We start from the raw sequence: 14,093 nt of genomic DNA on the forward strand, positions 1-14,093 counted from the left end.
GCCTTCTTTCTTAAATTAAGACTGCGTGACATTAGGAAAAGTAAAGTAATTCCTCACCTGAGGCAGTCTGAGACCAAATGAAGGAAAAATGAGCATTAACACAGTACATACAAGAACTACAAAACTGATCAGTCATGTTAAAAGCCTATGTGTAAAGAAATACTATAGAAACCCATGTTTTGAGCCTTGATAGGGAAACAACTTGACAGTGATCTTGAAGATCACTGGTAGTAAATTGTAAGGAATGGCAAATCTGGAAGAAAAAAAATCAATGAAAAGTCAATAATATAACAAACTTCACAATATCAAGTGAGTGAGAAACAAAATTTGGACCAATTTGAGAGAGTTCTTCTTCAGATTTAACAGGGATTGATGCATGAAATGGGCTCCTGGAAAGAGTGACAAAGGTTTAATCCCTGGAATCATTTAACAACTGATCAGATGTTATAATGAGATCTATTGAGATGGGTGGCCTAAAGACCTGCAATGAACTTGTGATCATTCCAGCCTCATCTTGCACATTTCCTGACAGGTCTAAGCAGAACAGATTATCTGCCTATCTTACAAGTTGGGATTGGAACAAGCAAACCAGTGTGCATATACATGCTAACATAGAAACACAGAAGATAAGAGCAGGAGTAGGCCACTCGGCCTTCTGAGCCTGCTCAGCTATTCAATATGATCATGGCTAATCATCCAACTTGTACCCTGTTCCTGCTTTTTACTCATACTCTTTAACCCCTTTAGTCCTAAAACTATTTCAAACTCCTTTTTTAAAACATTCAGTGTTCTGGCCTCAACCGCATTCTGTAGCAGAATATTTAACAGGATCACCTGACTGGTGTGCATGAGATGATATATCTGAATACACCTCATTTGTACCTGCCTGAAGGCAACAACAGCAGGTATCAGAGCAACCAAAGGGATGATTGTGGAAGATAGAAGTGGGAAGCTGTAGTAACAATAGCAAGATTTTTTTAAAGTCATGTTAGTCGTCAGTTGGGAGCTGGATAAGCCACTGAGGAACTTTGCAGGTCAAATTCAGGTGAATTCCAATGATATGATTAGTCTGACTTCCAATACATGAGCACATGATTCAGGATGATACTGAGGGAGCGTTGTACTACTGGAGATTTGATCTTTTGGATTAAACATTAAATCATTAGCCCATCCATTCTCTCAAGTGGATATAAAAGCCCATTTTGATATAAAACCCCATGGCACATTTTGAGGACGAGCTGGGGAGTTCTCCTGTTCTGACCAATATGCATCCCTCAACAAACATGAAAATAGATGTTCTGGTCATTTATTTAGATGAGATTCCCTACAGTGGGGAAACAGGCCCTTCGGCCCAACAAGTCCACACTGACCCTTCGATGAGTCACCCACCCCACTCTGACTAATGCACCTAACAACTATGGACAATTTAGCATGGCCAGCTCACCTGAACCACACATTTTTGGATTGTGGGAGGAAACCCACGCAGTGAATATGCAAGCTCCACACAGACAGTTGCCCAAGGCTGGAATTGAACTGGGACCCTGGCGCTGTGAGGCAGCAGTACTAACCACTGAGACACTATGCCAACCCTTTAATCAGAATAGAATTCATTTAATTGCTGTTCATGATGGTCTCTCTGCACAAGTTGGCTGTTACATTATCTACATTCCAATACTGTACCACAAAAAGTGTTTGATTGATTGTTCAGTGATTTGAGTGTCCTAAGGTCTGACAGTTGTGTTTATACATTTAAGTCTTTCTTTTATATTACTGCTGTGAAATCTGCCTTCATTGCAGATGACAGTACTGACTTTCCAGTAAAATATCATACAATTGGCATTAAAGTTCAGAGTGTCAACTGAATACAGAAGTTCTGGTTAGAATGAGAGTATCAAAATTGTTTTAGCTGTTGGCTCTGACAACATTCACATGGATGCTCGGAGAAGGAGAAACTGAGCGCAGCAAGCTTCTTTATAGCTCACTAGTACCTGGAATCGTTTTCATGGACTGGAAGATGATCCATGTGGTGCCAACATTCACAAAGGGCAGAAGTCAGAACTGGAGAATTGCAAGCCCATTAGTTTGACCACCATTGGAGGTATGTTGCTGGAAGGGATCATTAGAAATACATGGTATGACCACCTTGATAGTGAAGAGGGTACTCAAGCCTACCTCAAGGCACTACCTCTGTAAACCATGTTCGCATGTCACCAACTTCATTGAATGTGTTTTGAGGAGTTTGATAGATGTATATGATCTATTTGAAATTCCATAATCTTGATTGTCAACCAAGTGCTTCATAATAGGCTACTTAATGAAATAGAGATCTGTGGAATTAGCAGATGGATTTGGGATTGCTTAAGGAGTTGGCATCTTAGTGTATAAAAGGTTGTTATTATTAGTAGTAGTTCTGCTTGGGGAGCAGTTAATTGTGGAGTCCCACAGGCTCTCCATTTGATCTACTGCTGCTTACTATTTTAATCAATGATCTGATTGGCCAAATTGTCTACAAAGTTTCAGTTGATGTAAAATGAATAGATATTATGACCTTAGATGAGAAAAGTAGATTACAACAGATCTAAATACATGAGCGGGGGTTGGGGAATGGAATGGCAGTGGATAAATGCAATCTTGTCGTAGGGTTGGTACAAAACTAGGTATGTACACATTCTCAAGTTACAAACATAAGGTTGTTAAATAAACTGAGTGATTAAGGTATGCATGAAGAACTGAAGGATCTTGACCAATGCTGTAAGGCTATTGCAGCAGCAAATAGATTGTTGGCTTCTATTGCTGGGTAATTGATTGCAAAACAAACAATTCTAGGGAGATTAATGCATATGCAGCAACATGTCTTTTATGACCTTTGGAAGTCTCAATGCACTTTACAGGGAGAAAGTGAGGTCTGCAGATGCTGGAGATCAGAGCTGAAAATGTGTTGCTGGAAAAGCGCAGCAGGTCAGGCAGCATCCAAGGAACAGAAAATTCGACGTTTCGGGCATAAGCCTTTCCTGATGAAGGGCTTATGCCCGAAACGTCGAATTTCCTGGTCCTTGGATGCTGCCTGACCTGCTGCGCTTTTCCAGCAACACATTTTCAGCTCAATGCACTTTACAGACCACTTAGCATTTTTCAAAACATAAAAGCAGGTCATTCAGGCCCTTGAGCCTGAACTGCCATTCTAGATCATGTCTGATCATGTACCTCAGTGCCATTTCCCCATGTTTGCTATTGTAATGTGGGAAAGACTAAGATAGCTGGGCATTTTCATGGTGGAAAATTAGATTTTGAAGAATTTTTAAAGTAATGGAAGGATTAGTTTTTGTCCATGGGCTTTGGGATAGGCTATAGACTACTTTCAGAAGTATAAGAAACCTTCAGAACTGCAATTGATTTATTGTTGCTATTCCTAGGTATTAAGGATTACAAAATCATTTTGGATAGATGAAGTTATGCTGCAGATTAGTTGTGATCTAAATGAGTGCCCAAATGGCCTATCCTTGTCTGCAAGTTCCTGTCGGGGTTTGAAAGGTTAGGAGGAACAGAAGTGTGCATATAAGTTAAATAAGTGTAGAACTGGGATAGGTGTCAAATGTTTCTTCTCACAATGAGTCTTCAACCTGCATTTAATAATAAAAGTTGCTAGCTTGTGCAGTGAGTGCTGATTGACTGCAGTTGTTTGAAAGGGTTCTGCACAAGTTCTAAACTATAGCTGACTTCACTGTCTATAACAGGTCAGAGGAGGATTGGGGAATTTGTCTGTCAGCCACCATGCTTTCCTGAAGCATCTCTGATTACTTTAGGGTTCTGAGAGGAATGTCACTGAACTTTCTATGCCTTAAATTTATCCCGAGTTTTACATTTGTTTTGCTTCTGTTTGGAAATTGTGCAGTGAGGATAACAATGGTGTGCAGGACTTGCACTATTTCCTTAGGGGGAAAGGCTTGATGAGCAGCTGACCTTTTCCTGTCCATTTTATATCAGTTTGTGTGACATATTGTGAATATAAATGGAAAAGTAAAATGATGTAGGACAAAAGATAGAAGTGGTTGCTTCCAAAAGAAAGAAAACCCATCTGTATTCGTATCTAAACTTCTGTATCTAACAATTGTTCAATTATTTAGAAGGAAGCAATACTTTTGCTCAACTACATTTGTAGAAATGAACTAATTTAATCTTTCAATAGCACAAGCATGCCATGGATATGAGGATTTTACGTGATCCCACCAATCCAAAGAACAGAAATCTTTTACACCAGAACTATGGGATTCAGCTTCCTCTTATTAAGAATGAGATACCTGATGTAAGTACAGTAATTCCTTTCCATGTGTTATTGGACAATGATGGAAAAGTTATCAGTAATTAAATAATGCCAATTCATTGTTTTTAAGGTTGGATTATTTTGTCTTGACTTCCAAGAACATTAAGTAATAGGTTGAAATTTGACCTATTCTACAAGAGGTGTATCTAAAGAAAAAAAGCTTCTTTCTTGTATAGAATGTAATATTTTATTAGATTGGATGGGTAGGATCAGCATTCAGAATGATGCTGATGTCCATTCATTATATTGAAGTTTCTCAATTCTGTAGTGAGTTAACCAATCTCTGATGGTTCTGATGATGGAAGTAGCATCAGAAACCCATATTAGTCAAATAAAAATTATCCAGTGTTCCTGTTTTCATCATTATACCATGCAATTTCTTGGATAAGATCTCAAGGTGCAATGTCCCAGTTTATGGTTGATAAAGATCCATTAGCTCTAATTGAAGAATAGTGAATTTGCCAGTGTCCTGTCAACAATATTCCCTCAGCCTATTAAATTTTACTCACAAAACCAGTGTTTGAACTTCACTAAAATTAAATTTAATTAATCATTCATCTGAGTCCTGTCAGTGAAACCTTATTGTAGACAAAACATAATAATTACTGAATTTCAAGGTAATTCTTGTGAAGTATTCTGAGATGTTTCTGAGAAAAAGACCAGGCTTTTTTTTGCCTTTTTAATCAAGGCTGTCTCCTTGAACCATAACTGAGGTTCTCCTTCTGCATAAATGTAGTTTTGGTATTTCCACTGCAAATCCTTTTATTTAAATGATTACGGTTAATTATGGGGGTACAAACTTTTAAAGCAAGCAGCTTTAAGTCTATAGGTTAAAGTCTATTTGGTTTAATGAAGGTATACTTGTAGAAGTCCAATTATTTAAAGGAGATAGCTAGCACGCTGGATCTATTTGCTTGGTGCATCAGCATTATGAGATCTCTTTGTATGTTTACTTTTGAAACAAAATTGAATAGGATACAGGAAGAGATGCCTCGCCAATGTCTCACTGTGCATTCTCTGTTACAATCTGTGTTTTCTTTCCCTTTTTGATCTATAATATTATAGTGCTACACTGAATGTTATTCTTGTGTAATGCAAAGTAAGGGAGAACACAAATAAATAGTAGTTTGGTAAAGTGAAGCTTTAATTTCATAAGTCTATTGTGTACAATAAGGTATGTTTGCAAGTGAGAAGGTAAAAATTGGTAGTGTCTCTGTTACTGTTCCAAACCTTGATTATTTGAACCTCTGCAACCATTTTTGCATTGTGGGTTGGTTTGTGCTTGGGGTCTGAGAATGCAACTTTGAAGAAACATTAACACTGGATACAAAATTATATATGGTTTGTTTAGTGGAGTGAGTGAATTGGGAATAAATAATTGTCCATATCTTTTTGAAACGTTGTTAACAAAACTTCCATTTCCATAGCACAATATCATATTACATCTTTAAAATGTGGACTTAGTGAATTGTTTTTGGAATGAATGAATTGTTCTTATGTAGAAAAATGTGAGAATCATTTTGGGCTTGATTTCAGTAAAGCTATGGAGAAATTTTAGTTTAATGACGGCATCTGCAACACCGATGAAAGTCACTTGTTTTCAGGCTGTAACTTGACAGATTCTTGGCAGTTAAAGCCAACTTTGGCAACTGAGTGCATGCAACTCAATAAATGAAAAATTGTGTTGTAAGAAAAGAAAATGAAGCTTCTAGTAATTAGAAAATCAGGAAATCCAAAGTGTTTTCAACAAAATCCTATACTATATATGTTGCATAGATAAGTTAGTTTGGATTCCAAGTATCTTTTTCAGATTAGATCACAAACTTTGAGCTTCAGATATTCAGTTGTTAATCAATACACAATTATACATAAAAATAAGAGTCGAAGGCAAGAAATTTTCTGATTGCTTTGTCTGGTAATATTGTAATTGTATGCCTGAAAACTAGTCTGGGTTGTACTTTGATCAAAAATGAATATTGATCAGAGATCACTACCTGATGAAGGAGCAGAGCTCCGAAAGCTCAAACTTCCAAATAAACCTGTAGGACCATAACCTGGTGTTATGCGATTTTTAAGTTTGTTCATCCCATAACTACATCAAAGAAATTTAACACAAGTCTATTAAATGGGAACTGTGTCAATGGAAAAATAGGCCATTTGGTGAAAATAGAAAATGCCCACCTCTACCAAATTTCCAAAATTACTTCATTATATGAATGTACGTTCCTTTTCTCCCAACCAGAACATACAGCCATTTTTAGCTGAATGATGCAGAAACAGTTTCTGATTTTATTTTCCTCCCATAAGCGAACTCAGAATATCCCACATACCAATTCTGATTAGCTTTTCAGTTACCATGGAAGTTGAGAGTTATTAGTCATGTTTAGGATTTGCTTAGGATTGCTACTGACTTGTGTGGACCACTGCTTTTAATTTGTAGTTAGTCAAAGCATGGAAAGGATAGGAGCATCAGTAGAATTCTAAGCAGGGTGTCTAATGAAATGGAGTTTGCAGCCTCACAGCATTATTATTTTTTACGCAATGGAGGGTAGATGGCTGAATGGGTTTGTACGGGGCAGAGAACTAAAATTGTTTTAAAAATGAGCGACCCTACAGACAGAACCTATCACATCAGACACAGTTCCGTGGTGCTCCCAGAGGACCTTGCATGCTGAAGTTTGGGTTATTCAGGTTTGCTGTGATGTTGGGTATATCAATTGATGACTTACAGAGACTACAAGGTGAATACAAGTGAAAATAGATAATTAAAACTTTAGAAGATGGCATAAGATGGGTTGATATAGTTTTTGACAACTATCTAAATTCCCCTTCTGTTAACTTCAAGGTATAGGAATATCAATTTTTTTAAATTTATTCATTCATGGGATGTTGGTGTCACTGGATGGGCCAGCATTTATTACCCATTCCTAATAAGAAAGTAGTGGTGGGCTGTTTTCTTAAACTCCTGCAGTCATTTGATATATGCCATTTAGGAATGCTAGGGAGGAGTTCTAGGATTTTAACCCCACAACATTGAAGAAATTGTGATACATTTCGAAGTCAGGTTGGTAAGTAGCTTGGAGGGCACTGGTGTTATTGTCTATTTGCTGTCTTTGTCTTTCTGGTGGTGGTTACCAGTTTGGAAAGTGCTGTTTGAGGAGCTTTTTCTGTAATAGATGATACACTGTGTTGCTACTGAGCATTAGTGGTGGACACAATGAATGTTTGTAGATGAGGTGCCAATCAAGCAAGCTGCATTGTCTTAGATGGTGTCAAACTTAGATTGTTGTTTGGAATTGCACTCTTCGAGTCAAATCAGAACTATTCCATCACACTTCTGGGTTTTACCTGGTAGATGGTGGATAAGCTTTGGGTGTCAGGAGTTGAGTTATTCACTGCAGCATTCCTAGCACCTGACCTGCTCTTGTCAGCACAGAATTTGTATGACTGGGCCAGCTCATTTTCTGCACATAGTATACAATGACTGACTAATTTAACAGTGGTCATTTAAAACCATCATCCAATGATATTGTTAAATCCAAATTTACTGCTGCAATCGAAATCACACAGGTATCACCTGGAGACAGTTCAGAAGTTAGTTGGTACATTGTTGAAGCTACATTTAAAAGCTAACTGATGTGTCGCTTTGCCAATAATGAGAATACACATCAGCAGCAATGACCATAGCATCAGCAGAAGCAATTGGAGTTTGGCCAAATCACAGATCTTTCTAAAGGATTGGACATTGTTGATACTGAATCGTTTCATTGACTTAAGTACTTGTAGTGCCTGTTTTCAGTCTGTATTCCAATTGTGCTTATCCCATGAAATTAAACACTATCATATATTATGCATATCGAGTTCTTTCAAAGTTCACAGCAGCAAGAGTCAGGATGGTGGGTGGCTGTATTTCATGAGTTTGCATGATATTGTGCAAAACATGATCTGATCAGAGTAGTCAATATCCATCAGAATTACTTTGAAACAGCATATTTCAGCACAACGTTTGCATGATGAACAAATAGCTCTGACCTTTTTTAGAAGTCACTAATGAGGTCAGTCTTATTGTACGTAGAACTCTGCATGTACCCCAACATCTATTAGCCAATGATGATATGTTTTAGGTAGACGGTGGTAGAGATCCCCATTTCCGCGGACTTAAAAAAGTGGAACTTATTTGAATGTTCCATTTCAAATGTGAATTTGAGTGCGGGATGGAGCCAATTAAGGTACAAAAGGAGTTTCTAATAGGCAACTGCACATTCCAATATGGTAAATATATTATCTGTACGTCAAAAAATGCACCTGGGAAAAACGTTCCTCATGGCATTCACCAGAGATATTTGCAAGACTTTGGCCTAGTAGGAATCCCATGGCAGTTCCATATGTTTTGGCATATATACAGAACCTGAGGTATTTTTCACCATGCAACACTGATACTGAAATAGGGTACATCAAGACCATCGTTTTGGATAATGACTACCTTTAATCAGATTATTTCTTGCTGTTTATAGTACAAACTCAGAAAACATGCTAAGGCAGTCACTCATGGGGACATAGTCTAACTTCGACTATTCTGGAAAAATCTCTCAAAAATTTGTAACGGGTTAAGCTAACTACTGCTATGCAGTAGCAACATGAGTAATGTTAGCCACGAACAGAATGTTATCATCAAGCCAAAGAGACATTCTGCCTATCATACAAAGGAGTAGTGTGCTATATGAGTTTCAGTGGCAGTGATGCCAGGTATATAGGCTGAAAATCTCAAGGACTCGCAGCAGCATATTCCTTTAGCTGTTTATAACCAGCAAGGAACTAAAAATATCCAACCAGCTCATGCTAGCAAAGCTGATATCACAGTGTCCAACATTAGATATGATTTGAAAATTGCTAGCTAACCCTCAGTGTGTGAAGAATTAAACTGACAATCAGTTTAAGTTTATTAGTTGGACTTTCAGTATGACACACTTTTGTACTATTGGAAGGTATACACATTAATACACAGAAAGAACTTGTAAATATACTCCACCTGTTTCAACTCAACAAAATAGTAACTTGCATTCAGTGGTTCATTTCTCAGAACATTGGACTGATCGATCAGCATCATGGTCTAAAATTTAAACAAAGCCTGGCAGTTAGCCTAATTAGCTTTATGAGTGCATTCTCAATGATAATACATCTACCGTTGAGAATCTATTTTTCAATCAATCGCAGTCTACTATCATGCAGTAGAAATATTGGTTTTCCTCTTAAATTGGTGTCCTTACCAATGTTTTGATGAGTGGAAGATGAAAACCATCAACAAAATATCTATCTTGTTTCAGCAATTTAGTCAAATTAGTTGAAGTGTGATGTATTTGATTTTGCGTGAGGTAAAATGTAATTTTCATTTGCCTAATTGTTTTTCTAATTCTTTGTAGATTCTCCTGAGCATTTTCCTAAATGTGTGTGTTTTTGTTTGTAAGTACCGACCCTTTCTGCAAACTAAAAATATCCAAATTTGCAACTTTTTTTAGCCTGACTAAATCCCTTCTAACATCTATGTCTAAGCACTAAAGGATTTAAATTCAAAATAACTTTGATATCAGTGTTTCATCTCAATGTTAAGCTATGGGAATGCTCTTCTTCAACATGATCTCACTCTAATCTTTGGAACTATAGACAAGCAGTTAGCTCAGTTGCAATTTGCCAATATTTGTATGACTAGCTTCTCAGGCTTTATTTGTCTAATACACAGACCAACAAGATCTCAGTATACATTTAGGTCATTTAGCTAGATCTTGCAAACATTTTGTGTCACCATTTGTGAATACTTCCTTTTTGAAATGAATGCTATTAATGCACAGCTGGGTTAACTACATATTTATTTTTATACTAGTTAAATTGCTTAACAGTAGCTTGAGAAATATGAAATGGGATTTATTAGAGGTGTATCATAATTGGCAATTTTTCTTCTTGTCCCATTAGTAAATTCATGTTGCACAAAGTCAGCCACAGTAAAAATCAGTGGCATGCACAATTTTGATTATTAAACACCATGAAAAATATGATTATTCACTTTTTGAAGAAAAGAAGGAAATATTCCCCAATGCATAATATAACACACAGCTTGGCTAGTGGTGCTGTGCACAAAACAAGCATAATACAACCATTAGGAAGAAGATTATTGTAAAGCAGCAGTCAAAGACTGGTTGGGAGCAGGCACTAATGTGCAGTTTAAAAAAAAAACACTTTTGTGGAACAAACTTAACAAAAGTGAGATTGTGAATGGTTTTTCTCTTGATGCTGTTGTCTTTTGTGCTATTTGGCTTGTGTTTTGTTTATATCCTATCCACTCATTTGATGTTGTAACAAACATTGCTCCCCTGAAATGGATGGTTTTGTATTCCAAGAAATGAACAAGCTACCAGAACAATTTAGGTAATTAAAAAAGCGGATTATCACACACTGATCATTTAAGAACCATATATTTTTCACCACATGCCTTAGTCAACATTGGAAGTCTGAATTGTTGCACCTCTGTGAGATTTTACACTTCATTGACAGTGACATGTCTATAAACATAAGAATATAAAAAATAAAAAATAGGATTAGGTCATGTCTTCATGCTTCTTCTGCCATTCAATAAAGTAATGGATGAGCAAATGTTCATTCCAGTTTCACCTTCCTATCTGTTGAACCTATGGTTCAAATATCTATCCTCGCTTTGAATATATTCAATGACTCAGTTTTCTGTGGCATGAATTACAAAGATTCACCCTCTAAGAGAAGAAATTTCCATTCAACTCTGTCCTAATAGGTGACTCTTCATATGCTGCCTAGTTCTGGATGCCCCACAACTCACAGCATCTACCCTCGGAATTTCACGTTTTGAGAATATCACCTCTTTTTTTAAACTTCAGTTTGATTAACCTTTCCTCACAATGTGCTTAACCTAATAATTAACCTTTACTGAATTGTCTAATGCAAGTATGTCCTTCCTTGAATAAAGAGGCCCAAACTGCATGCAATACTCCAGGTGTGGACATTTATGCTCCAATCCCACAATTAAAGACCACAATTTCATTTCCATTCCTAACTGCCTTCTGTACCTGCATGCTAACTTTGCAATTCTTATACAAGGACATACAGGTCCCTGCGTACCAAAGGACTGTTTAGTCGTTGTCCTTTTAAATCATACTTTGTCTTTCTATTCTTCCTAAAAACTAAATGGACAATCTTATAGTTTTCCACGTGATGCTCGATCAATTAATCTTTTACCCATTTGCAACCTACAACCCTTTGAAGATTCTTTAGGTAGAACTTAATGAGGGTGACAGGGGTACCAGATCTTTGCTACCAGAACTGGCAGCACCTCCACCAACTCAATCTCTAGGAGTCCTAAGGGAATCATTCCCTAGTAGACAGTGCAGTGCTGCCACTGGTGCTCCTGGCTTCAACAGAGACATTTACTTGCAATACCTACTCCATCTACCAATCTGTTAGAGGCTACCACCTTTCCTTTACTGCTACCCACCACTGGGAATAGAAACCTTCATGAGATCATTATGCGATCCATGAAATAAGGTAACTAACAGCTGGCTGAAGGTGACAGGAAGGGGCTTGCTGTCCAGAAGTTGAGAATCGGCCGAAGCAGGGATGTTAGGGGCCGGGGCTCCCTGCTTCCTGATGCCCTCAAGAAAGTATTAAGTGCTATTGTAGAAGAGACATCCATCTTTAGGTTTGCTTTTACGTGACATCTCACTGAAAGCCTTTTGGAAATCCATATTCCATACACCTACTGGTTTATCCTTGCATGTATGTCTTCAAAAAAACTCTAATAACTTTGGCAAAAAAAATTTACCTTTCAATGAAACCAGGTCTTTGCTTGATTGTATTATGAGTTTCTAAATATCCAGCTATTACTACTCAACAATGGATTCCAACAATTCACTTATGACACATGATTAGATTAGAGTCCCTACAGATTAGATTCCCTACAGCGTGGATATAGGCCCTTCAGCCCAACAAGTCCACATGGACCCTCTGAAGAGTAAACCACTAGACTCATTTCCCCACATTTACTTCTAACTAATGCACCTAACACCGTGGGAAATTTAGCATGGCCAATTTACCTGACCTGCACATCTTTTGGTATATGGGAGGAAACCAGAGCACCCGGAGGAAACCCACACAGACGCAGGGAGAATGTGCAAACTGCACACAGACAGTCCCGTGAGGCCAGATGCTAGGTTCTTGGCGCTATGAGGAGGCAGTGCTAACCACTGAGCCACCATGCCACCCAATCTTAGGCAACTGGCCTATGGTTTCTGTTTTCTGTCTCCCTTCTGTAAATAGAACATTGCATTTACAGTTTTCCAATTCGCTGGGATATTTACAGGATCGAGGGAATTTTACAACCAGTCCACTGTCATTGTAGCAATTTATTTTAAGTTATTTAAATACATGCAATCAGGTCCAAGGGACTTGTCAGCTTTTAGTCAAGTTAGTGTGTCTAATACATTTACTCCAGCGATGAGAATTGTTTTAAATTCTTCCTCTCTGATGCTTCCTGATCATCTATTATTAAAGGATTGCTTTTAGTGTTTTGTACCACAGACAGACACAAAATCATTGTTTAAAATCACTGACACTTCTTTGTTTCCCATTGTTAATTCCTCAGTCTCATCCTTGGAGGACCAACATTTGATTTAACTACTTTTTAAAATATGTGTACATGTAGAAGCTCTTGCTGTCTGTTTTGATATTTCTTGTTAATGTATTCACATAAATTATTTTCTTCCATGTTTTTAGCCATCATTTCCTCTTTCCCAGTTTTCATTGAAAGGATTATGAATCTTTATAATCCTCTATCCAAGAAGGTAGTGGATGCTCCATCATTGAATATATTGAAGGCTGAGATACACAGATTGTTGGGTTTTTGGAATCATGAAATTGAATTTGAGGCAGAGGTAGGAAATTGAATTTGAGGCACAAGATTAGCTATGATTGTATTGGATGCTGGAGTAGGGTCAAGGACAACTACTTATATTCTTGCTTCCTGTTCTTATGTTTTTCAGTTCTACCACAAATTTCACAATGGTGTATTTTGATGATTTGGAGATGCTGGTGTTGGACTGGGGTGTGCAAAGTTAAAAATCACATAACACCGGGTTATAGTCCAACAGGTTTAATTGGAAGCACTAGTTTTCGGAGCACTTTCGAAGCTAGTGCTTCCAATTAAACCTGTTGGACTATAACCTGGTGTTGTGTGATTTCTAACTGTGTATTTTGATACCATCCTTAACTTCTTTAGTCATGGGTGGTTCGTCTTTCTTGTAAAGCCTTTGCTGAGGAAATATATCTCTTTGAGAATTGTGAAATATAATGCACATTATTCAATAATTTGATACTAATTCCCTTGAATACACTTACAAGGTAAATTGAAGTACTTGGAGTCAAAAACCGTTACTGTGCTTTTAAAATGTTGAGATAAAAGCTGCTCTTTTTTAAATATAAAATCTGCATTTGAGCACAGTTATCAGTACATATCCAAATTACATAGGACTGCTGTCATGGTATTTAACAGTATCCATTGTGCATAATTGTACCTTGGCTCCATTTGTTTTTATTCCTCATTTTTTTATAATAAAACTTGTAGTCAATACTTATGGATTGTTCTCCTTGCATGTGATCTGGCATGTGTCTAATTCAGTAGATTCTGGTTACACTGCAGTAATTCAAAAATTGCCTGTTACGTTAATAAAATCTTTACAAGAAATATACAAATTAA

General features: G+C 37.3%; 1 protein-coding gene across 1 annotated transcript in view; it reads left to right on the forward strand.

Annotated features, from left to right (window-relative positions):
- The window catches only part of iqch (IQ motif containing H), a 160,730-nt gene that overhangs the window by 19,818 nt on the left and 126,819 nt on the right, over nt 1-14,093 (forward strand). Inside the window, exon 5 of the mRNA XM_060852845.1 lies at nt 4,187-4,303. Within this exon, the coding sequence (XP_060708828.1) occupies nt 4,187-4,303 (117 nt within the window). The remainder of the gene's footprint in view (nt 1-4,186; nt 4,304-14,093) is intronic.

This window comes from Hemiscyllium ocellatum, chromosome 39, assembly GCF_020745735.1.
Source record: "Hemiscyllium ocellatum isolate sHemOce1 chromosome 39, sHemOce1.pat.X.cur, whole genome shotgun sequence".
In the NCBI taxonomy this organism is placed as follows: domain Eukaryota; kingdom Metazoa; phylum Chordata; class Chondrichthyes; order Orectolobiformes; family Hemiscylliidae; genus Hemiscyllium; species Hemiscyllium ocellatum.